Source organism: Aptenodytes patagonicus, chromosome 2 (genome assembly GCF_965638725.1).
Source record: "Aptenodytes patagonicus chromosome 2, bAptPat1.pri.cur, whole genome shotgun sequence".
Lineage (NCBI taxonomy): Eukaryota > Metazoa > Chordata > Aves > Sphenisciformes > Spheniscidae > Aptenodytes > Aptenodytes patagonicus.
In genome coordinates, this window is record NC_134950.1 from 78,245,499 (window position 1) to 78,271,846 (window position 26,348).

A 26,348-nucleotide genomic window follows, 5' to 3' on the forward strand; every position below is an offset into this window, starting at 1 on the left:
GTTCCTTAATTCTTAATACTGTTATTTCCTTGTGAGGTATGGTCTGCCTTTTTTTTTTTCCCCTAAGATGATACTTTCAAGCAAGACTTCAGACTCCTGACACTTACTTCAGCAGTACACACAGGCAGGGTTATTTTTCTTTTTGCACGTTGGCTTGAGTTTGTGGAAATTAAATCAGTGTTGCCCTTTCAGTTGCCCGTTTGTTCGTGATCATGAGATCGTTCCACTGTGCTTTGAGTGAAGCTCCAGCTCCAATGACTGAACACGTCATACTGCCAGCAAACTTCATGTCACCTCCCTATTTGTGAGGTTTCAGAGAGCTTATGGATACGTTGAAAAGAATGGCCACTACAGTAATTCTTGAGACTCCTTGTATGGAAAAAATGCTCTGTGTTTTCCTACCTTTAATTCTTATCCTTCAGCTGGGTGTTAAGGGGGGAACCACTCCTACAAACTACAGTAGCTCAGGTTCTTTTAAGAGTCCCTTGTTGGGGACAATGTCCAAATGTGTCTTTGTCCATACAGTATCATAAACCTTGGGTAGGTTTGAGTCGTAACTTCTGCAGAAGCTGTACTGACTCTTCCTCATGCCATCTTATTATCCATGTCTATGTTACCTAGTTTTAACTAACTCTTTTGGTAAAGAAGTCACCTCCTGATTTTTCAGTTCCCTGAATTTACCTTGCACTTGCTTCTGAAAACTGATCTAACTTACCATCTTTCATGCTATGTCCAAATCAATTTAGGTGTGACAGGGTATGTATGGCAATTAACAGCTTGGCAGTTTGATGTTTTCCTTCAGAAATCTTGTCTGAATTCTTTCCATTCTAGTAATGTACTACAGTCTTTTTATGCTGCTCTTAAAATGTTGTCTATCAGCAGTTGCTTAGTGTGTGTGTGTATTTTTATAAATATGGTGCCTGGTGAACTTTTGGAGGTTGACATTGTTCATTAAAAAAATAAAAATCAAACATAACATCTCTTAAGGAACTAAACCAAAAATGGTCCTTATGTTTTCTTCTTGTCAAGAAACCTTGAAGGTGTTTGCAGCTAAGGTGAGTTGGGGGTAAGAGGGAGAAAAGACTTTATGTACTGTATTTTGCATTAGAACTGATAGCAGATGCCATTCCAGTCTGGTCTTTGGGTTCAGCCTTATGTCCAAGTTCACTCTGGGTATTTGTCTGAAGGAAACAGTAAACATGAAACTGATCTTCACTATCCTGACTTCTGAGGCTTTTGCCTTAAGTTATAGGGAGTTGCAGCATCAGTACATCCTGTGTTTCATTTCTGAACTTCAGTGTCCCTCCTCTGCGCTGCCTGTTCTCAAGTTACTGGGACACCAAGTTAACATCTTCCAGCACACTTGGCAGAACAAAGTCAGAGGAATGTACTTCTTGGTTAGAAAACTTAGTCTCCAAGTTCTGCAGCAAAAAGATGAATACAAAATTTCCACGCCTGAGCAAGAAGTCTCAGGCAAGCCTCCCACTAGCAAAAGGGAAGCTCTCGTGTATCTTTTGCAATGTTCCTAGCACATCATGAAATGCTGCTTTCTTGTTCAGTCTGAGAACTTGTTTATGAAACCTAATACTGCCCTGTGAAACTCAACACTTCGCTTCTTAATACTACAGCCTGAGTGATGCTCAATGAGGTGGACAGGGTGCTTTGTGTATCAGCTGTTTCAGGCGTCATGAAGTCTAAATACGGCGCTTCCTTAGCTGGCACTTGGAAGCTTCACCTGCTCCTGGGGAAGGGAAAGAAATCTCGGTGTCACGGCGCAATCCTGTAGCAGATTTATCCTCAAAAAAAAAAAAAAACAAACCCCCCAAAACCCCCAGCTGAGTCATTTGTTCGTTCTTTTTCTTCCATGCTGCCGGCCAATCCCAATACCCTTGTATTTCACATAGGAGGGAGAAGGCAGACAATACTGTCTTTTATTACTCATACCCTGCAGGACACTATCTTCTTCACAAAATATGGGTGGCGTCTGTCTGTCTCCACTTCATGGGAAAGATTAACAACAATTAAGGTCAACAATTAAGGTTGTGAAAACCTTCGAATAACTGCAACATCTGCTCTTTTACTAAAATAAATAAAATAAAGCTGGAGCTCTAATTGCCAACAGAGTACTTGCTCATATCTGTTTTGCAATTGCGGGCTTGTGAAATTCATGCTGTTAACCGGTCCCTTGCCGACCAATGTGAATGACCAGTGGTCGGTGCAGGTAGTGGTTTGGCCAAGAGCTACATGCTGAAACTGAGGTTGCAGGATGAGAATTGGGAATCCTGTATAGAATTTGGGGCACTGTGACCCTTGCTATGGCAGTGGTGGTCAGGTGGCTCCCAAGGTGGACATGGGATGTAGTCAGCCCTTCACCTCAGGCATGGCAGTTGACCCCCCTGAACTTCCCAGTCTGTTTCAATGTCAAATAAAACCGGTTTTCCTAAACTGCTGTTGACTCTAACTGGTTTTACTCTTGCTTTGAGACGGAATAGGGTTGTTGAGGGGTAATCTACTGTGTCTCAACCGACTTTTTCCCATAAACTTGATGGCAAGAGAGCACCTGAGTGTGTTCTGAGGTGGACGTTTCTAGAAGTAGGTGTTGAGGCAGCACTGGAAATAACTGACTTATAATGCATGTGGACCTTTTCCTAATATATCAGGAAAAATTTACAAATTGCAGAGAATGTCCTGAACTTCACTTTAGGAGCACTCATTCAGATAAAGCCATTTTGGTATAAAGGAATATTCTCCTATGAATGGAATAGAACAGTTTGAGTTGGAAGGGACCTACAGTGGTCATCTAGTCCAACTGCCTGATCACTCAGGGCTGAGCAAAGGTTAAAGCATATTGTTAAGGGCATTGTCCAAATGCCTCTTAAACACTGACAGGCTTGGGACATCGACCACCTCTCTAGGAAGCCTATTCCAGTGTTTGACTGCCTCTTGTTAAAGGAAGATGTTTCCTAATAGCTAGTCTGAACCTCCCCTGATGCAGCTTTGAACCATTCCCACGCATCCTGTCGCTGGATACCAGGGAGGTTTCCAGTAAGTGGGAATCGCATACTTACTTAATTTTGTCTGACTATACAGAGTGATTTCTTAACTTTGATCATTTGCTCTGCAGACATGTTGTACCTTCCTTCCAGAAAACGAAAACTTCAGTGCTGCTCAAGTGCTGGGAGCTGGAGCCTAGTCCTTCTTGGCACACATGGTCTTTACAGAGGGAGAGGTTTGTGTTCTGACTTGGTGCAAAAATGGAGCGATTCTGCTCTTTCTAAGGCTTTTTTCTGCATTTAAAAACGTATCTCATGAGGCATTAAACCTTAAAAGGCTTAACCTGCTAGACAGAGATCTGTATCAAAAGACTGTTAGGGATCTATCATTCAAGTCTGGTAGAAAACAGGCATGTCTCTCTATCCCTCAGACTGTGGGAGAAATTCAGGTGTGTTGTTCCTTGGTTTGCTCTGTTTCTACTTCCCCATCTGTTGGTAGCGGTTTTCTGCTACCCTGCATTTCTTTACTCTAGCTGCAAGATCTTTTCTGGCCAGTGCTGCTACTTGCAGTTGTAGGAAAAATTATGTCCATATTATTCCTGCTACTTGCTTTGCCATTCTGATTAGTCCCACTGAGACTGACCAGAGTGCTGTATTGGGCAACGTGCTGTTGCACTTCAGCAGGAACAGGGCATGAGGATATGCCTGTAGTTCAGGAGACAACGCTGGGGAGGCTTACAACTGGGAGCTTCTCTGGGAACCATGGATGTCTTCCCCTGCCACGGAGAAGAGCGCTTCTTCCCTGTGAATTAGCCTTCTCAAACCTGGCTCTTGAGTCATCTAGCTTCAATAAACTTCTGCTTCTGTCTTGTGTTTTGGAGGGAAGCTTTTTGGTTTTGTATAATGAAGAGGTTCTCATTTAGTTTAATGAGACAGTCCTCATGAAAATTCTGCTGCTTATTTTAGGCTATCGACTTATATGAGTTGTCGGACTAGAAAAGATGCATAGGCAAAGATGTTGCAGAAAACAACTGTGATGGTTTCCAAGCCATAGTGTAACTTACCGAAGACCAACAATACCATAAAGAGGAGAGAGTATCAGACATCGGTGGCAAATTCTGTGATACTGCTGCCCATTTGAAGGAGGGGGGGACATTACAAGCTCCGAGATCTGTAAGGATCAGAGCCTTAGGTGAAGGAAATGTTTGCCCTCTTCCAATGACAGGAAGTAGCATGAAAGCCTGTAGTAAGTATCTGTCTAAAGCAGGCAGTTGCATGAAGCCATGTATTCATGCAGAACTGAGTTTTAATAAAGTAGTACTGCTGATTAGTGGGGCTGAAATGAAAATCGAGACTTTTCTGATGCATCTGTCAAATTGATTGTGTTAATGATGAGTGAGTGTTTTTATAGATCAAAATACAAAGGAACAAAAAAGAAACTCTTTTGAATTGTTATTTCATCAATTAAGAGTAGCAATTGGAAATTTCAAATTTCTGATATTCAGAGAGGCTTTTGCAAGAGAGCTTATCTGCTGCTTTTTTGATAAATCTTTTGTTTTATTACACTGCAGTGCATTTTGGGAGGGGAGAGAACTTTTCTGAAGAGCAAAGCATGAACAGAATCTCTGCCTCAAACAGCAAAGGAAATTCAGGAAAGAGAACTGAGCTAGAATTTTTTTTTAATTTTTTGTGAGGTGGAGCATTCACAACACTGAATTCTGCCATGTCGGCTGAAGGGATTATCTTTTGCATCTGTGCTGCTGCTAAAGAAGCTCTTCATCTACTTACTGAGTTCACATACACTTATGTAAGTGTGTGTATAATATATGTATATGTACACACACACTCAGAGTGAAATTAAACCCTAAAAGTTGCTGGCAGAAGCTGCAGCTTTGTCAGGATCAACTTCTGCAGTACAGAGACTAAAAGTCTGGGGATACTGTGGGACTGGTCCAGCATGATTGTCAGTCTTGTCCAGAAGTGCTGGGAGTTTGAAGTTACAGTGCTGTAAACCAGAGGAATCCCTCCCCAGTGGTTTTTGAGTGTCTAGGTCGTGGATGTCTACATCTGAGCCAGTTTTCTGAATTCCCTTTATAGTCAATGGAGAGAACCAGGCGCTCCAATTATGTGCTTCACTGAATCGTGTAGGTTGGAAGGGGCCTCTTGAGATCATTTAGTCCTAACCCCAGCTTTCTCTGACCTCTTCTAGATAGCTGCCATGGAGTGAGATGAATTGCATGTAAGGAGTGCCTGTTTCTCCTCACTGACTGACGTGACAGTGCAGGGCCGTACATTTCCTCTCTACCCTGTACACATACCACCACGTAGGGTATGTGACTTTCTTCCTATCCTGTAACAGAGTTGTGGTCAGCTCCGGACATAGCCTGGATGTTGATTTGTTTCTGTGGGCAATGTACTGCAGGCCTATAAAACCATGTTGTGTATGGGGACGCTTATGTGCTGACTTCTCCCTCCTTTCTACTGCTGCCAGTACCAGCTGGACAATCTTGGGGGTGGGAGAATGTAGATGGGACCTGTGTGTGGGTTCCGGGCTCGGAGTACAGGCATTTTGTGGGTTAAAATACATCAGTATGTAAGAAAGGCACTTTGGCTGCATCTGGAGCCTACACCCTTTGAGAACAAATGTTCCCCTTCAGCTGCTCTGTAGTCTGAAGGTTAACTAGGGATGTTTCTCATTTAACACATCTAGTTAACCTTCAGTGCTGGTGATGTTCACTGTTTCATGCCTCTGTTAAATAGTCTTACAAGGCCTGAAACAACAGATTTTCTTTATGGCACCCTGAAAGAAAAGGGAAGTAGCTCTTAATGTAGGTGGCTTGGCAAAATATTTTAGTTAAGTCAAGTATTTGGCCTGCTACCCAGCCTTCGATATGTAATCTTTGGGTGCTGCCAAAATACCATTCTAATTAAGTTGACATAGTCTATGAAGCCTGGGTGGTATTACCTCAGTTTTCTTTCCTGTGCTTTCCAACACTGCCTTTTGAAAGGGTTGATGGAAGCTGTGACACTTGCAACCTCACCAGAGTTTTCATTATGCTGGGATTTCAGTCACCTTGTGACCTTCAGGATCAAAGGAAGGAATAGTCTTTCTTCCTCTCTCTGCAGGTGCAAGTTAGTAGCAATAAATAGATGTACACTAATGCACATGGAACATGTGATCAGTTGGCCAGACTCTAGCTTTCTGTTGAACATTAACACATTAACCCTTCTACAAAATATTAACCTATTATGTAAGTTTATTTTCTGTTTTGTTTACACTTAGTTGGAAAAGCTATGCCCTGTTTGTCCCAGGGTGGTGTATTTGCAAGTAGGTCAACATACTTGCTTTTGAGATGTCAGCTTGAAACTGTTCTTCAAGGCCTGAAAAGCATAAGGGGGTAAGAAAGACTTTTGCATTTCCTATCTCCTTTTTATTTTATTTTATTTTTTAGAAATTTCCAGCCCGTATTCAAGAATAGAACACCAGTAACACTTTAGTTGTGTCCTGAAAGTCAGCTAGGTGCTGCTGCAGCACTGATTGTCTGCTGCTAACTGTAAGCCACCCGTGGATTTGGAGCTTGCGTGTTGCATAATACCAGCAAATGCATCTGAGATTACAAAATGGTCTCTTTGCTCTAAGAAGAGATTGTTGTGATTTGTTAGTAAGGTAGTGTTAAAATACATGAGGCATCTGTGACATCAGTATGTTAAAACTGCAAGTAGTTTTTTGCGATTGAGTATACTCTGGCACTGCTGGTGCTTCATTGCATAGGAGTGAATGAGTGCAGTCTCCAAATTGTGTACTCCAAGCTGGATTGGTACAATTTTTATGTTCCAGTCAATCAAGGGTGTGTGTATCGCTTTAGTTTTATTTGGGTTATCCTTTGTGCTTCTTGCACTTCTTTACTATATCCTTCTTGAATACAATAAGACTTTCTGTTTGTCTCAAGAGCAACACAGTACTTGCTGGAATTGCCTCCTTGCACTCTTTGCAACTAGAAGCAGAGTTGGCCATCATCTGCTTGCTTGGGGTTGATGTAGTCCAGGGCTCAACATGGTTGAGTTACTCGTGGCTTTAATGAGTTATCGCCTCCCAGCAATACTATGGTAACTCCTACCCTGCTGTGCATGAGAGGTAAAAAGGGTTTGCTTGTTTATTTTTACTACTCACTACTATTACTTACTCCTTTGCCGCATTTCAGCTGATTTATGGTGTCTTTATCTTAATTGTTTGAACAGTTGAATTCTTTAGAATAAACCATATTTGGGAATATGTCATTACAAAATTCTTTGGGGGTGTGTGTGAATTAACGTACTGTTGATATTGGGGAATGAGTCTCTGCTCACAGTACGTAATTTTTCCAGAGGCTAAGCAGAAAGGCTTTCTTTTGAGTATTCTAACTGTGCGAACAAGAGGTATATTGAAAATAACCTGTGCACTTAAGTGTACCTCTTACGGTATCTCATCTTAGTGAGTAGCATGCTGTTTGAATTGAAATGTCTTAACTTGCCCTCCAGCTTCAACCGTTTATATGGTATTAGACAATGTAAATAAACTAGTGCTTATTCACTAACATAAATTATAGATAACTGTAAAAGCCTCTGTCAATTGATTTGCTGTAAAAACATGAACCTTGCTGTCTAAATAAAAGCTTTTGATAATCCTAGTTAATAACTCTTCAAAAAAATCTTGTACTAAGAGAACAGCAAGTGACACATGTACACTTACTGTGTTAACTATTGGTATTAAGCCCTGTAAATCATCAAAATGAAAAACCGGTCTAACATCCTTGCTCCACAATGATGGTTTTTTAAATCCAGGAAACGTATTTTGACCCACCTGAAAACTTTGGAGGTCAGGAGAGACCTAGGGAAGAATGTGGATGGTATTGATACATATCTGTCTATAGATTTCTGTGCATGAGCATGGGTTTTGGTTTTGAGGTCAGTCTTACGGTCAGCACTCTGTAGCCAGTACTGTGTTAGAAAAACTAGCAGGTTTGGTGAGAAGCTTTACTGAGCCCCCTGCATAAATCTTACCTAGAAGGAAACTTCCTTGTAAAAAGCATTCAAGCAAAGAAAAATAGGCTGTGAATAACCGTAATGATTGATGAAGGGATCATTTGGATGAAACAGACTTAAAATGCTTAAACTGATCAGTAGGTCATGTGATAAACAAAGAACAAAAAGTGATCTATTTTTTTTTTTTATGTATCTTCGTCTTTTGCATCAGTCAGAAGGGTAGGAAAGGCTTCTGCATGCTCTGGAAGATTCTCCTCCAAAATGAAGGAGTGTTGCAGAGAAATGAGGGAACAGAAGCCAGGAACAGGGTATAGGTTCTGTAGGTTGCTATTCTATGATTTGAGAGTCCCTCTGTCACACCTGCATATGTATGTTTCAACTATTTGCTTTCCTAACTTCTGTTGTCAGGAGGCTGTAAAAGTTACAGCTATGGGGAGCATCCTACCATCTTGTCACCTTAGTAAAGGGAAGTTGAGTGAGTTGGGTAAATCTTTCCAGTGTAATGCTTAGGGGTAGGCACGTAAATTAAGCTGTGGTTTCAACCAGAATCTGTAACGATCTGACTTTTTTTAAAAAAAAAAATGCATTGTACAGAGCCTGTGAACTTGTTCTGTTTCTATAGGACTTAGGTAGAAAAATGTCTCGTGTGTAGTTTAGTCTCTGAGTTGGGGGTCTAGAGCCACTGGCTTTCAAATCCCACCCCTGTGTAGGGGGAAGGACCATTCACACCAGTGGCAGGTTGAAAGGATAGATGCTTATTAGTGTGTTGGATGCAAAAAGCAATGCTTTGGTAAGTATGCAGCAAAAGCAGACTTTAGTTGAGTCGGTATCACAATGGGAAAGTAAATGCCTTCTAGAAAATGCAACTTTATATTTTGTTTGGAGACTTACCCAAACGTTTATCTTCTGTGAGATGCCTGGAAAGCAGTAATTCTCATGGACGTGCAGTAGGAAAGTGTTGCCAGCTCCTAATGGCAGTAAACAAAGAAAACGAAAGTTCACAGGTTGCCTCGGCCAATGTAATAGTTTGCTGCCACTGGAAAGGGGTGATCCTGTTCCCTTCCCCTCTTGCTCATGCTCTCCTGCCATTCACATTGTGCTAGCTGAACTGCTTGTCAGATGTAAGTTTATTGCACTTGCTTCCTTAGCAGAAAACTAACCCAGCAATACAAATGAGTTAGTTAACACAACACAAAACTGTGGTGGTTGTTTTTTTTTGCAAGCTGAACTCATTAAGGGCCATACATGGCACAAAAGGGGGAGAAGGAGGGAGTGCCATGAAGTTGCTGGGAGGAAGTGGAGGAAGAAAGCAGAGCAAGGGCTGATGAAGAGAGTTGGATGTCTGTCCTGTTCTTGGCAGTAACTAGCTATTAAATTATTTTAACTGTTGTATAACTTCACTCTGAGTCTTCAGGTTGGATAATAAAAGCCTAAAATAACAGAAGGAAATAATTATTTAGACCGCTTCCCAAAATTACAAAATCTTGGATTCTGTGTTATGAGAAATGTAACTAGATTGGGGGGGGGGGGGGAGAAAATGACAACACATTGGATAGAGGCAGTATTTTTCAATTCTCTGGAAGCGAAGAATATAGTGACAAAGTGTATATACAAAATCGGAGACCGTTAGTCATGGCATCTTCAGCTGAAGTTGTCCTTGGGCTGCCTCACTATGCATCTCTTGTCCCAGTTGTGCATCTATGGACCTGCCCTACTTCTCCATATGGCTTGCTGATGAGATTGGGTACTGTATGCTACACAGTTCTTTAGTTTCTGTCTAATTAACATTTTGTTTAGACTTGGGTACAGTCTGTTTAGTTGTCAAAGTTCCTGCTTCAAAGCTATGGATTTAGCTATTAAGAAGCAGAAGAGGATTTTGGGTGATTGGGTGATCAAGGGAGATAGTGAAACTGCAGAGTTTCATAAATATTTCCAAACTTTGTTATAGGTTTGTTTTTTAAACTGGAATACTTCCTTCAGGTACAAGGGAAAAAATCCTTACTTAAATGGGCAAGGTGCAAAGTAACTGTTTTTCTCCAAGGACTTTTTATCCTTGCTGTCAGTAAAGCTGCCCTGTCAGGAGGTGAACATGAATTCACTGGCTATGAGTCTTGAGGAGCCTTTTCAGGATTTTAGGCAGCTTCAGGAAACCAAAAATTGCTGAACTGCATGTATTTTATTTGATTTTATTTGGCAAGACTTAAAGTGGGATGGCATCAGCTCTTCTGTGCTGCTTCTGAAGTATGTATCTGTTTTGGCTTTCAAAAGCCTAAATTGCTGTTGCCAAGATTCTTCATTTTTTGGCAAAATTACAATGGCAAATGGCTTCCTTTACAAGGTGTAATATTTAGACTAACAGCTTTGCAATTAAGAATGGCAAAGAGAATTATATTCCTTTTTTTATAAGACCAGATTTTTTAGTATGGAATCGTGGGAGTGTTTGGACGTAACTGAAGTGCTTTTGATTGATGATTTATATTTTGAACAGTGCTTTTCATTTTAGTGTGCAACACTCACTTGAAATTTTAACTAGAACAATGCTTTGTTTTCAAAGATATGTTCAAAGTATTACTCTAGTTAGGCAGTTGCTCTATATCATAGACTTGCAAATGCCTTTTGGGTACATATGTGTAACAAAATGTGTGTGCACGTGCCAACTTGTGCAAGGGAAGTAGAAAGAAATCGGGAAATCTGCAAGTACTCTTAAATATTATCTGCTATTAATCTCAGTAGGCCATCAGGATATCAAGGATAATGTCATTGCATCCTTTGCGGTTGGAGTGTTTGGGGAGGTGTTCTGGAGCATCAGGCGAAATAACTTGTTTGAAGGGGAGTTGCCCAAGTATTGGTTTTCATTGTGAGAAAACGGGAGAGACTGGGTGTGGGGAATGACATTCAGAGCTGGGGAGAGAAGCAAGCATGCTTTTGGAGTGAGCAAAATGGAGAAGTGGAAAGTAAAAGGATAAATCCAGTCCTCTGTGTTGTTCCTTGCTAGTAGTAGTTTGAAGTCAGAGTCTTTTGGTTGTATTTGTTTGCCAGCCTGCACTAAGGAACCTTTGAGTCCTGCTGACCAAATGATCACCTTGGGGGTGGAGGGCATCCTCAGTCTTGTAAACTGACACGGTCTCTACCTGAAACCGCCACCAAAAGAGGGGAAATTGCTTTAGAAATCCTTATATGTACTGATTGCTAAAGCTATGATGGAATCTGGTGGCAAACACATGTGCTGCCAAGGGTGCTTCAGGATCTAGTCTCCTTGGTCCAGCCAGCTACGGGATCTGGCAGCACTTTCTTTCCAGCCCACGTGGTCAGGCTTCCTTCTTGTGTGGATCTTGTTCTTGCATGGAAAAGCACATCTGTGTCCCACGTGTTAAATGGCAGCTGGGGACAATGTTAGTGGTCAGGTCTTTCAAACACAGAAAATTCACTGGCATGCCTCATGCTGCTCATATCCAAATCTTATTTCCACTGTAACTATGGCAATAGGAGTAGACTAGTAAGAAAGTAAAGTGTATGTGTCCTCATGCCCTGTGTTGGTGTAGAAGGTTGCTAGATGCCTCCATTTAACTACCTTATCTTGAAGCCATCTGAAGAGATCTTGCAGATTGCTCTTTGTGTGGACCAACAAGACAGGGTCTTTTTTCCTGGCTCTTCAAGATGTTAAATTGTAAGTACAGTAGAGTTGACCCAGATAGTCCTGAAGGTGACTTAGAGGAGGATATTGTATGAACTCAGTTGTTTTAAGACTTTGTTCTAACTTCTTGTAAAAATCCAGGTTTGGTCTGCTAAGCTTTATGCTATAGTGTGGGGAGAAATGAAGTAGTGACACCGAATGTCTGAGAGAGTAAAAGATACGTAAAAGAGAGGGAAAGATTTTTAACCTGTATGTTAAACCTGAGGTCTTAGAGAAAGGTTTTCAGGGAGGTCAAAATTTAAGGCTATATTGAAGCTTTTTTCCCCCTCCCTCTTCCATAGTAGTTCAGTTACAGAAAACAGAACATTACAGAAGAAAAATAATTAAATACCCAGGACTTGAAAGGGAATAGTACTCAACAAATTTGTTAAGTTACCTTTCATAAAAGAGCATAACTCCAGTTTGCAAGAGCTCTGGAGCTTGTCTTGCAACTCTGCCAGGTTAAAATCTCCTCCCCCCCCCCCCCCCCTTTCCTAACTAATCTGCAAGTGATTGCGTTTTAAAAATTATTTTTCTCTTGAATTTAGAGACTTTGACAGATGGCACATGTAGAACCTGGAAAACTTCCTGAATTGGCAGAGTGACCATACCCCTGCCATCTTCCTACCGCAGTATCTGTAGGTGCGTAGGCTGTCTGTGCTTCCAGAGTGCTGGGTGAGATACCGTTTCTTCTGCTGGGAATATGTAGAGAGCAAGTGATAAATCAAAAAGCATACCTGGTGACAGGCTTAATTTGCCGTTAATAGATAACTTCATCTACTGGTTAGGTGGGTAACTTGATCGTGACTAGAAACAAATCGTTCAGAGCAGCGGTAATCTCCAGGATTCGTATCCGCAACGTTTTCCATGCGGGATGAATATCAGTCTTTGTTTAGATGATGTGAGTTGGTTTAACACTTTTGAGAGACCGAGATGTCAAAGCTATGCCTCACAATAGACTATTCTTTAGGCTAGAGAATATCATACCAAAACGGAATCTTACGACCTTTGAAACTTGGTTTATCGTGACTGTCCTTCTTTCAGGGACTCTGTCCAAGGAAGACCTCTTAAGCCAGTAGAAGCATGTGAAGTTGCTTGGTTTTGAATGTGCGCAGGCTGTCTGGCTCGATGCTGCACAACAGTTGTTCTCGCCACTGAATGTCCTGAGTTTTGTAACAGTGATTGACTACATAGCTCGTTTTCTATTTACAATCCTTTGGAGTTTCACTCCCCCATCTAAGGCGCTTAGGAAAAGGGCAGTAACTTGGCACTTAAACAGCACAAATTGCAAAGAGATATTTAACTTGCATGGAAAGAACATGTAAGTCTGTGTGCAGTTACAGTCTCTGAAGAGAACTGACATGCTAAAAATCATGTTTAAAGACAATGGCAAAGAAAAAGTTGATTTATTTTTCATTTTAAATCTGCTGAACACATGAATTGGTATAGAGTTCTGTCCCTGTTAAATTTATTACTCAGTGATGTGGTACAACAGGGCCTTAGATCTTAAAGGTGAGCAAAGGCTTTTTGTATTCCTAGGGTAGGACTACTTTGATAAACTGCTTTTAGACAGAGAAAAGAGATGCGATATTAAATCAGTGTTAATGTATGACTGACTAGGAATGATATCATCTAGAGATTATTGCTTTCCTCTGTTTCTGCGGTGTTAACAGATGAATACTCAAGAATGTAGCAGTGAAGCAAATGGCTCTTGATAAATTATGCAGTCTTGACTCCAACTATTGTTCGAGGTAATTGATGATCTTCCATTGGCGTAATGGGGCTGTGGCATAAACTGCAGCACGCCCTAGAGTAGACAAATTGGTCTGGTATTGTTTAGGAACATATTTAATCTATCTTGCTATAAGTGAATCGGTGCCTTTTGCTGAAACATCAAAAGGCCAGTATTTTGATATTCATTCCTAAATAACCTACAGTTAAATTTACAGCAGTCATGCATTTTCCTGTTCTCTAAATACTGAAGTGATGATAAACATAGAACTGTTGCAATGCAAGGCTGAATTCTTTTCCCTTATCCCTTTACCTAGACTTTCTTTAATTTGTGGCTTTACAGGCTAATAATATGGTTCTCTTTGTTCTTGATGCATTGTACCAACTTCAGAACATCTACTCCAGTGGCTTGCCTAACTTCACTTGAGATGTACTTACAGAAAACTGTACTCCCCAAAGTGAAAAGCTTCTTTTTTTTTTTGCATACATCAGCCAAGATAAAAGGGATTTCCATAAATCTGTGCTTAATTCTCCCAGAACAAACTAGGTGAATGAGGCAAATCTTGCCCTGAAAATTAAATCCTCAGATTGCTCTTAAAAACTGACTGTAAACTTTTAGGTGTGGATTGTGAGTTAGATGGCTGTAGACCACTCTTTATATGTTTAAAGACTAGCAACAGTACAAGCTGGATATCATGCCTACAGAGTTAGATGTTTGAGGTGGTCTTTTTCCCCTGCCCTCCCCCCCACCATGTGAATCCTGTAAGACTTTTGTTTTAAACTTAAGTAAATGCTATGGAAAAAAGTATCTAGAATAAACAACTTGATTTATGCATATTGGGTTAAATAGATTTTCAAACTTGCCGTTGCCAAAACCAGTTTCCTGCCAAGGTAATTGGCTATATGAATTGACCCCAGAAAGCTACTACCTCAGGAAAACTGCAGAAGCCCAGTAACTCCTTCCTGGAAAGAAGTTCCCAGGAGTTTACCTGCCTTTCTGATAGAGGAGGAGGCTACCATACCTCAGCCAAACTTTTTCTGGAGCTAGATAAAATAAAGCTTCCTCAATGAGTGCATGGTTTATGTGGACCATAGGCTGCAACTCCTCCAGGAGCAGTTTTCCCAAGATGACTTTTAAGCTTGTCTGTGACTTAACTGTCACATAAATCTTGCTGGGAGCTCTGGTTTGGTGACAGTTCATGCCTACTAGAGAGCAGTGGGTAACCTGTTTAAAACTCACTCTTGTTTTGAACACATAATTGATAATTAACAGTGAATAAGACAGGAGCTTGCTTGTGGTAGGAGTAAAAGTTCTGGCTCTGCTTTGTGGTCTGCTCTCTCTCCCCCACTCACCCTTTTTTCATCTGCTTGGAGGTGGCATCACTTGTCTTATGCTGCAGGGATGTCTCCAGCTGAATGCCACTGGTTGGGAGAAATGCTGGGACCAGCAAATAGTGCTTTATATGTTTATATGCATTTGTTTAGTTTTGTTTCCTTTGTTGTGAAGCAGCAGTTAAAATCACTTTCTTAACATTGGATTAATACTGCCTTCTCTCTTGCATTTTTAGTTCTTTACCCATATGCACCTCTAAATAAGTTTGCAGTAGATTTCTTTTCAAGCGCGATCTGATCATGGCAGTGATGCTTAAAAGAAACACTCCTCCCCTTGCAAAGTTGCTGCTAATAGTCACTCAGAAGAGGAAATGCAAGACTTGAATGCAGATTTGCATGGGACACCCTATTTGATATATTGCATGAGAATAAAGCTGTGAGAGAAAAGGGAGGCGGGAAAGGGTAAAGGGAGGAAGTTGTGTAATTAGGTGTTGAAAGCTAATGCCGCATAATGATCTCGATCTTATGGGTCTTTTCCAACCTAAATGATTCTATGATAAGTGGCTGTCATCTTAATTAACTCCCAGATTTCAATGTTTTCTTTCCACAATTGAAAACATAGCCTCAGTTGGTGAGAGCCAATCTTCAAACGGTTAGAGTCTAGGTGTGAAGAGAGGCTTTCCTTCTTGCCTGGACTGTGGAAATAAAGGAGGAGCCATCCAGCCTGAGAATAGTTATGTTGGGCTTTTGAATGAAATATCAGGTTGAACGTGTTTTCTAGGCTACAGACAGCAAATGTGCAGATTTGCTACTCCAAGTTGATGCAAATCCTCGTCACCTCATCTTGCTCTTCTCGGTCTTCCCCCTCCAACTGTTTTCAATAATAAGTTGATGAAATGTCTTCAGTATGGTTTCTGACAGTTTGTTTGTACTCTGCAGGTCCTGTGAAGCAGTAGATGTAATTTGAAGAAAATTTGAAGGAACAAATGGCTTTAGCTGGCTGCCCAGACTCCTTTTTACATCTTCCTTATCGGATAGTAAGTTATGAAACTGCATGTTCCTGTCAGCTTGTAGCATCATATTGCTGTGTGCCAGTGATTGATTGTGCATTCAAACTTTTCATCAAACTGCTAATAGCTGTCTGGCAATTCTCTGAGTTTTGCTAATGTTTGGGAACAGAGCCTCTGTTAGCATCCTGTATTCAAAACCTGCTGCAGAAAAAAAGGGGTCGCTAATATATACTGATTAAGATTTGATACCTGTCCTCAAAATAGCTAGTTCATATTTGGGAGAAGGCACTTGTTTCCACAACAAATGGCAAGCTACAATACCAGTGAAATGCCTTGCACCAAAAAGTATCAATGTTTGCTGAATGCTATATTTGTTGGAACAAAGGCAGAGATTTTTACACTTGGTTAGATCCTGTGTTTATTGAATCATTATGCTGTATCTGAGCAGCCAATATGGCATATTACAAAGAATATATTAAAAAAAACCCCAAACCCTCAGCTCAATTCAAAGGTGCTAGGCAAAAATGCACTTAAAAGTTCTCTTTCCCCCCCCCCCCCAGGCAGTTGTGGTTGGCATAATGCATGCTTTGTATTTTTTATGGAACTACAAATTTGTTATTTTGGGCATGACCTGGTTTTTGCCCTTTTTTTTTCTCTTTGTTTTCAGAGTGTGCTTACCACCCTAAGGATTCAGTTATGATTTTGGGCCCTGCAGATACACAAACGATTAAACAGAATATCATATGACATTGAAGCCTTCTTCTCTTTCTCCCAAGAGAAACATTACTAGTAGTGATTACTACAGTCATGCTACTCATTTGAAAGAAAAGCAAAAAACCAAACAAAAACAACAACAAAAATTCCCAACAAACCTCTGTAGGATTTATACATCTGTTCTGTAATATGCCAGCTTACACTTTTTTCCCCAACAGGAAACTGCAAATTAGTTAAAAGCCTGATGTTAGTATATGCTGATTTGTCAGTTGAATGTACCTGAATGCTTTTCCTGATAACGGAAAAACATAACAGTTCCTTTATAACTGGTTTTGCAGCTATAAAAATAGAATGAACTTTGAGAAATTGGGTGTCCTGAAAATCTGTTACTATACTTGGATCTATGATTTTAAAATCATATGTGAATAGATGTGCCTGGACTTCATAATTTTGATGCACTGTGAAATTATGCTTCCAATTCAGAGCATCATCTGAGTCATGATGCGAAGCTGAGGGAGAGGAGGGCTATGTAAGAGAAACTTGACGCTGTAGGCAGTAATTTTTGAGCTGCAAATTCTTTACTGGATGTCAAACTTTCTCATTAAGATAGTCTTTAGTCGTTCATAAGCAGTAAGAATGTGAATTTTTCTTGGTACTTCCCCTTGCTCTTACAAACCCTGTAAATAATCTGCTTTAGTCTGGGGCAGTCAACAGACTAGAAGTGTCACAGCAACATGGGTGACTTAAGATGGTGGAAAATGACTCCCTGTTAATTAATTATTTTTGGTCATAGCTTACCGTGTGTTAACTATCCTAAGTGCTTGTAACTGGTTTAAAGACTAGCTTTGGAAGCCCATTCACAACTACTATGCCTTCTGTCAGAAGTGAAGTTCACCTTAAAAAAACCCTGAACATCTGTTTTTCCACCCTTACTAAATCTGACTTAGAAGCTTTCATCAACTTGTCTTTCAAATTTGGCTACAGTGCCAGTATTGTGTTGGTAAAGGGCTGAAAGAAGGTTAAACTAAATATGCTCTAGATTAGAGTGTGAAGACGTATTCTATTTTTTTCAGTACATTTTCTGACTTAATATGAATGGAAGGCTATAGAGAACATTCTTCCAGAGTCCCCAAGGTTGGGAACTTAATGCTTAACTTCAGTGTTTAGAATAAATTGACGTGTTGGAGTTTGGGATTACATTCAAAGCAGACAACAAGAGAAATGAGAACCTGGATAAGTGAATATGCACTACAGAATATCCTTTAGGATGCCTTGTTGCCAACCCCCCTTTACCCCTCCTTTTTCTGTTTTCGGGGAGAACGGGCAAGGTATAGATATCCGATTTTCTTACTGGGTTCTTTGTTTGCAATGTTTGCTGCTTTCAGGTCTTGTTTAAGAGCCTTCTTTTTTTTTTCTTTTTTTTAAACTTTCTCAGGAGTTAGCACATAAACCAGTCACACTGAGTGCATTCTCCTAGAAATAATCTCTAGCTTTGTAGAAAAAAAAATCAATACTACCTTTTAGTGGCTTTCAGGAGCCCTTTCCAAATTTTCGAACTCTTCAATAAAAATCTAGCAGTGAGAATTGGCAGTGTTTGTCTGCTGTTCCTGGAAATTCAGAACATAGTCCCAGAATTTCTCAGAAAAAATGGGATGATTTACTGTGTTTCCGTTCTTTTGCAATCTGTAGTCACAACAGTATTTATGCACAGTGACTTGAACTCTTGGGGGAGATTTAGTTCTTTAACCCTTTGATGCATGAATTGTTACTTATGTCACTGAAACTTGTAGAAAAGGATGGGTTTTTTTTCTCAGCTTCTGAAGATAAAATTCTGGGCATGCGGGCATGTTCTGGTCATCTTCTACTTTCTGCCTTCTGTTTATTTTCTCATAACCAAGATGCAGGCATGCATTAATTATTAATAATTAATAGAGTTTGTTTTCAGAGAGCTGAATTCATACTAGAGAAAGGACTTGTTCACATCATAGTCATCATCTAACTTGGCATAAAAGGCACTACAAACACTTGGTCACAAAATAGGGAGAAAATGGAAATTGCTTTCTCCTACGTGTACAGAGCTGTGAATTTCAGTATTGCTAATAGTCCTCTTGACCAGATGAGAGAGCAGAATATTGCATATCATACTTGAGAAGCTTTATGCACTTCAAGAGTAGGGAAGTAAATACGTAAGGGAATTAATCAGTTAGAGGCTTGCTACTATAATAAAAGCCTCCTTTTAAAAATGTCAGATTTGTGGGTGTGAAGATGATGTACTGCCGCCACTACAACAGTCACAGTTCTTTGCGTTCAGCTGGAGCAACAGCTAGGCACAGGTTCTCCAGCTTTTAGTATAGCAGCCTTGACCCTTTTTTTTTTTTTCCATAAAGTGATATAGTAAGTTAGACATCTTTGGAGGTAGTCTGATCCAAGTCCATGGCATATTGAGGTTATACTTGTTTTCCTAGGGTGCTTCGTCTTGGTGAGTGGGGGTTTTCAGGAGACTTCTTTTTACCTTTTCAGGGGTTGTTTGCTTTGACTGGGTGGTTTTAGCAGAAAAATAAAAATGAAGATGCTTATATCTCTAATTCAGAGTTACGTTGGTGGATGCCATAATCCTCATCCCTATGAAATCCAGATGCCTTCTATGTGACTTAGTCTTATCTCTGCCACTTTGGAATTGAACAGTCTGATATAGGTATACATGCTGCTGTGTTTGCGTGAATAAAATGTCTCTTGTCCTAAAAAACACAGCATGAAAAAAATCAATTGCAGAATTTGTGTCCAAGTAGACTGAAAACCTATGTGGGAAGGGCTGTCAAGACCTATGTTTTGGCCCTCACTGTCTGCCTGACACTGAAAATCTTCATTCACTTAGCTATTGACAGTTGTGGAGATCTTTCTTATGATTTGTGGTGGGTTGATCTTGGCTGGATGCCAGGTGCTCTATCACTCCCCTCCTCAGCTGGACAGGGGAAAGGGAATATAACGAAAGGCTCGTGGGTCAAGATAAGGACAGGGAGAGATCACTCACCCATTACCATCATGGGCAAAACGGACTCGACTTGGGGAAAATTAATTTAATTTATTACCTACTCTGATTTTAATTGGGTAATGAGAAATGAAACCAAATCTTAAAACACCTCCCCCACTTCCCCCCCCCACCCCCCCTCCCTGGGCTCAACTTCAATCCTGATTTTCTCTACCTCCTCCCCCCGGAGCAGTGCAGGGGGAAGGGGAATGGGGGTTACAGTCAGCTCATCACATGTTGTCTCTGCCGTTCCTTCCTTCTCAGAGGGAAGACTCCTCACATTCTTCCCCTGCTCCAGCATGGGGTCCCTCCCACAGCAGACAATCCTCCATGAACTTCTCCAACATGGGTCCTTCCCACAGGCTGCAGCTCTTCACAAACTGCTCCAGCGTGGGTCCCTTCCACAGGGTGCAGTCCTTCAGGAACAGACTGCTCCAGCATGGGTCCCCCACGGGGTCACAAGTCCTGCCAGCAAACCTGCTCCAGTGTGGGCTCCTCTCCCCACGGGGTTCACAGGTCCTGCCAGGAGCCTGCTCCAGTGCGGGCTTCCCACAGGGTCTCAGCCTCCTTTGGGCATCCACCTGCTCTGGCATGGGGTCCTCCACGGGCTGCAGGTGGATATCTGCTCCACTGTGGACCTCCATGGGCTACAAGGGGGACAGCCTGCCTCACCATGGTCTTCACCACAGGCTGCGGGGGAATCTCTGCTCCGGCGCCTGGAGCACCTCCTCCCCCTCCTTCTTCACTGACCTTGGTGTCTGCAGAGTTGTTTTTCTCACATATTCTCACTCCTCTCTCCACTGCTGTTGTTCCACCACAGTTTTTCCCCCCCCCTTAAATATGTTATCCCAAAGGTGCTACCACCGTTGCTGATGAGCTTGGCCAGTGGCAGGTCTGTCTTAGAGGCGGCTGGCATTGGCTCTGTCGGACATGGGGGAAGCTTCTAGCAGCTTCTCACAGAAGCCACTGCTGCAGCCCCCCCCTCCCGCGTCCACTACCAAAACATTGCCACACAAACCCAATACACGATTTTTAAGATTAAAAATAAATGGTGGCTTAATTTAGTCTCATTAGGCTTAAATGTACAAGGATGCTGCTTGTATAGAATTTGGCCTGGAGTTTGGGTTTTTTATGCTAATGGGGCAATATGGAAGGACCAGAGTGCACAAGCAGGCTTTCAAAGTCCTTGGGCATAGCTGAGTGAAAAAACACCAGAGGCGTTATTGTATTGCGTCATTCTACATATTGTATGAAGAAATGAAGCTGAAATGTTGCTACTGCCAATGCAGAAAGTAATCAGATTTGTGAAATATGGTGTCAGTCAACAGATACTTTGTTGATGATGCTCTTGTTTAACAGTTTACATGTATGTGGTATAGAGGGTTGACGGACTGCAGCAGACATGAAGTACAAAGCAGTGAGAACATTAGTGAATTTTTTTACAAGACATGTTGCCTCCAATATGAAGTTACGAAATCTGTCTCCCTGAGTGCAGACTGCAAATGTCTTTTACAGATAGAGTTGATGCTGCTTGGTAGTTTTTCTTGAAGAGCAACTGGAGCTGGATTTCTAGCCTCTGTCTATTTTTCTTGGAAAGAACTCTGTTTAAAAAATTGTCCCAGAAGCAGCTGTTTTCACTAACATTAAAATAGGTGTGGTGCTTACCTCTTGAGGCCATTGGAAGTGCAATTGCCCCCACTATCGTGTGTCATCAGAATATTGTATATGAAGTAAAATAATGTCAAAGAAATTTGTATCTCATACTAAGCTTTTACATAATTGATTAGTTTCCCTTCTTACAAGAAATACCCATCAATTACTTTTTTTGCTGTACCAGTTTACCTTTCTGCAATTCCAGTTGAAAGTCTGTTCTTAACTGTTTGCACTTCTACTTTTGTATTCTAATTTACACAGAAGTTGGTTGGCAAAACATAAAGTCTTTTTTGAAGGTGAATGTGAGCAAGAAATTTCAAGTGGCTAGGTCTACATTTTTCAATTATATAAGATTTTTCAACCCACCAAAAAAAAAAAAGACTCAAAGCACTGTAATGGTCAATCATACCATTTACTACTTACATTACTACTAACAGTGGTAAGGAAACAACGTAGATGTTGCAAATCAGGTGAGGAAATGACAAGTAAAGAAGCTTAATTTTGCATCTTCCTGTTAATATGGTTTCATGCTTATGCTTAAACAGTAGACTGAACCTATCTTTTAATCTTGTTATGTCATTATAGACAAGCAGTTTCTTAAACATGTATGAAAACTAGAGCTGAATCAAGGGACATGTTTAAATCTACAGTTTACTACTTAAGATCCCCCCTCAGCCTTCTCTTACGAATGTATAATAAATACCTGAAAGGAGGGTGCAAAGAGGACAGAGCCAGGTTCTTTTCAGTGGTGCCCAGTGGCAGGACCAGAGGCAATGGGCACAAACTGAAACACAGGAGGTTCCCTCTGAACATCGGGCAACACTCCTTTGCCGTGAGGGTGACCGAGCGCTGGCACAGGTTGCCAAGAGAGGTGGTGGAATCTCCATCCTTGGAGATACTCCAAAGCCACCTGGACATGGTCGCAGGCAACCGGCTGTAGGTGGCCCTGCTTGAGCAGGGGGATGGACCAGATGACCTCCAGAGGTCCCTTCCAACCTCAATCATTCAGTGATCCTGTGAAAATCAAAAGCAATGGATCTCTTTAGGTTCTGACTTGCGTCCAACTTCTTAGATGCCACTTCCAGATTATAAAAACACCCACGTTGATAAAAACAGGCCACTTTCTGGTGTTTTTCTCACAAAACTTCATGAGACCATTCTGAAGTAATGGTAACAATCAGTTTAGAAGACTGTAGCACCAAACTAAATCCTGCATATTTTTTTCTTATGAATGGGATCTCTTCCAAATGAGTAAATATTTACCAAGCTGTTTACCAACTGGTTATTTTGGAGAACTACCAGTATGAGTGTTTTCATGTTAGTAACAGCTCTCACTTAACAGATGAGAGAAGTTGATGTACCTGTCCTAAGACAGCTTCGTACTTCAAACGTCTGTGTAAATGTGAAAGAATAGAAACCTGAAATATAAGAGAATGGAAGTATATTTTTTTTAAATTGGCTTTGTTATAGTCAACTGGAGTTATCTTAGTGATAGTTTGGAGGTGTGTGTTTTTAATGAACCTTTCTCCTACAGATGTTCTGTGCTCTACATATGAGTAAATAACCACTGGAGAAGATTATTTTGTTTTTTAAGAGGAAGGTAAGATTGCTGTGCATTTGGAGCTGTCACTTTTCAAGAAAGTGCTGTGGCTTGGATAATTCTTAGCGTTGCTGTCCATGCCAGTTGGCTCAGACAGGCCTTTTCTATCCTTGGAAAAGACTGGAGATATAATGTTGTCTTATACTTAAGTATTTCCAAGAAATATATTTAGATACAGACCTTGCTAAAAGTTATGCCCAGTAGATTTTCTTGCCTTACACAGTCTAAAGGGAGACTGTTTGATCAAAGGAAGGACAGTATTTCATATGCACTTATGACCTCCTTTTTTAAGTTAAAAAAGGAGGAGGAAAAAAACCCCCAAACAACCACCCCACAACCAAAATCCTATGATTCTGCATGAATTTGTTTAAGTGTGATCAACTCTGAGAGGAGACTTTCTCTGTTTCTAAAAAGAAACTGTGGGTACAGTTTCTAAACTTTATTGTTAATGTGATGTCTCATGGCAGGGATCATTTTGTTTCTACATTTGCAGGCCATCTAGTCATAATGCTGCAGCTGAATCCTGAACTGAAGCTGCTGATTCAAACAAGAATGGATAGCCTGAAGTCACCATGGCTTCGGTGGTGGATGTGCCACTTACTTTGTAAAGCTAGGGATGAATATATCAAGTCCACCTAGCACTAGCTATGACTGAAAAGGATTTTCACCTGCTTCTTTTGCATCCTCTAAGAATTTTTCTTTCAGTTACTAATATAATGCAGTCTAAAATACTCCTTTAAAAGGTCTCCCTAGGTTCCCACAAAACTCTGCCACTTTTCAGGTGTATCTTTCATTCCTAGCGTTGCAGGCACATTCCCTTTGTGGAGGTGTGGGATGCAGAGTGCGGCATAGAACAAGGACTTTGTTCTTCAAGGATTGGCTTTGCTTTTTCAGGATGGAATTTTAACAAATTGATCAGCCTTCAAGAATACTTCATGTAGAAATGGCCAGATTATTGGTATTAATGGTCTTTTATGCCAGATAGTATTGATATTTTCATCTGAGGCATTAAGACACAGTGTTTTTCTTTCTGGTTTTGAAAGAACAACAAGCAATCAAAGGTAGAACACAAATGCCCAGCAAAGCTTTCAGGCTTTACTGCTATTTTAAGATAGCTTTGGCTTGCGTACTGGTAAGACCAGTGTGCATATTTGAAATTCTAGCCTCTACAATGAAAAGACAAGCCCTCGGAAACAGCCAGTGGTTTTGGAGCATGCTTGTCCTTTGCAAGCTGAATGTTAAACAATGACTTAAGACTCTACTACGCACTGGCTGTAGCTCTTGATGTCTTACACACTGGCTCCATTTTTTGACATAATTTTGGCAAGTGGGGGAACCTGGCAATCCTTCATGCTAGAGGCCTTAGCTCTAATAAAGCGCTTTAGTTATTAGCACAAGTAAATAGTTGTCCATTTGTGCTTCATTAATGCATATTAGTCATACAGTAAATACTGTCATGCTGGCAAGTTCCCCAGAATACTGAATACTTCTGCACAGTTCAGGAGGGGGTTTCTGACAAAGTGGTGTTGGCACCTTTCTTGAAGAAGTTCTTGAAGCTATTAGTGTAGGAGAGTGACAGACCATTATTTCAGCTCACATGGGTTTTTGTAAAACTGATACTTCAGTGGAGGCAAAGAAGTATTTTTGGTGAGTTTTATGCTGTTGCACTAGGTCCTTCTCAAGTTTGCAGTTAACTTTTCTGCAGTCTTCAGCTATATCTGAGGCAGATTGCTTTGGGCTGTGGGGAGTACAAATGAGGTGCCTACATTCTAATGAAAATAATTAGATACTCTAAAATCCCATAAGATTGTCTAATATTGTAAAATTTTAACTATATATTTGAAGAACCTAGTATGTGCAACAGTATGAGAAAATCAAAAGGCAGTACAATGATCCACGATCTGTGTAAGTGTTTTGGTTTCTTGAGAGGTAAGACCCTGAATATACACGGTTTAAAATTGTGAGCTGAAATGTCAGGTATGACTTGTTCTTTGGAATAGCCAGCATAGATTTATCAATCGCTTTTTTGTCCTTTGTGTGCCTGGCAATGACTTCCAGTAGAACTTGCTCCATAATCTTGCCAGAAACTTGGCAAGGCTGACCAGCTTCTGGTTCCTCATATCCTCATCCTTGCCCATTTTGAAGATGAATGTGATTTTTGCCTCTGCAGTCATCAGGATCCTCCTCTGATCAGTGACTTATTTTTTGAAGATAAGAGGGAGTAGCCTTGCAGTAGTATTGGCCAGCTTCCTTAGCACCTTCTAACGCATCCCATCTGGTCCCAGGGACTTGATCCAGTTAGCTTGTGTGATCCATAACCTTCCTTTGCTGTGAGTAATGGTTCAGTCCCCCAGATGCTGACACTATGCTCAAAGAACTGGGAGATGTGAGGATGAACTTTACTAGGAAAAACTGAGGCAAAGAAATCGTTGATCTTTTGTGTCCTTAGCTGCTGGGTCCTGTGCACAACTGAGCACTAACTAGACTAATTTTAGCCATCCTTTTGTCCTTGCTTATCTGTAGAAGCATTCCTTTTTTTTTTTTTTCCTTGGCATCTTTCGCTTGTTCGAGCTCTTCTGCTTGAGCAGTATCTCCATACTCTTTCTGCGTAACCTCTTTCTGCGTAACCTCTTCCTGCTTCAACCCTCTTTGCATTTCAGCATTTGAGCTGAGGCAGGAGTTGCCTGTCCATTCACCCTGGCTTTCTGCCATTCACTGTGACTTTCTGCATGCCAAAATGGACCATTCTTGAGCTTTGAGGAGGCCGTCCTGGGAGATCAGCCTGTTGTCCCCTTGGTCCTTCAGAGCAGTCTCCCATGGGAACCTGGCAAGCAGATCCTTGAGTAAGCCAAAAATCTGCTTTTCCACATTTCAGGACTGTAATTCTGCTAGTAGTCTTGCTCCATTTGCTTACTCTTGTTACCTTCATCTCAGCATGGCATCAGGCTGCCATCAGCCTCTACCTCCCCAACTGGTGGTTCTTTGTCCATGAGTTGGCTTTGCTAGCTTGTTGGTTAAGCAGAGTGCTTCCCCCGTTGGCTCACTGATCACTTGTGATGTGAAGTTACCTTCAACCCACTCCAGAAATCTTTGTAGCGTCCAGTGCTGGCTGCAGCTGGAATGGCACTGTTTGCTTGTGAGTGGGTCAGAAATGTGATTTAGCCGATTTGTCTCCAGTTTCTCCCCACCCCATGCACCTGGCTGCAAAAATGGATTTGTTTGGCCTAGGCAAGACAGGTACTCTGAGCTTTCATATGCTCCAAGATGATGGGTGCCTCTTGGAAACAAGCATTGAGGTGGAAAACGAGGGACTTCGCAGTGTGACAGAAGCAAAGGAGAACCTAGGGGTGCAAGCCAATAGCCCAGGTGTCTCCTGGCCCACCTCTGTCCTCTGTGGCTTCCCAGCTAAGCTGTTGGTACTCAGTCTCCTGTCATGGCATCTTCTTGCCTTCCCTGGTGTTTACTCTCTCCCAAGGCTTACATCCAGGCGGGCTGTCTCCCATGCTGCCTTCTCTGAGGACCTACTGCCAGCCATATCATCCCAGAACCATCCTCAGGGCAGCGTGGGGAAGCTCCTCCTCACTAAGTGGAT

The 26,348-nt window shown here is 41.2% G+C and overlaps 1 protein-coding gene across 6 annotated transcripts in view; it reads left to right on the top strand.

Annotated features, from left to right (window-relative positions):
* The window catches only part of GRB10 (growth factor receptor bound protein 10), a 148,598-nt gene that overhangs the window by 20,283 nt on the left and 101,967 nt on the right, over window positions 1-26,348 (top strand). For 3 of the 6 annotated variants that reach the window (XR_012994654.1, XM_076330276.1, XM_076330279.1), the window contains exon 2: window positions 15,691-15,788. Coding sequence is in view for 4 of the 6 variants with exons in the window: in XM_076330276.1 (XP_076186391.1) it covers window positions 15,738-15,788 (51 nt within the window). In the remaining 2 variants the exon portion in view is untranslated. Of the gene's footprint in view, window positions 1-6,322; window positions 6,392-12,288; window positions 12,331-15,690; window positions 15,789-26,348 lie in introns of those variants that run through there. The other 3 variants (XM_076330277.1, XM_076330278.1, XM_076330280.1) reach the window with 3 other exon arrangements.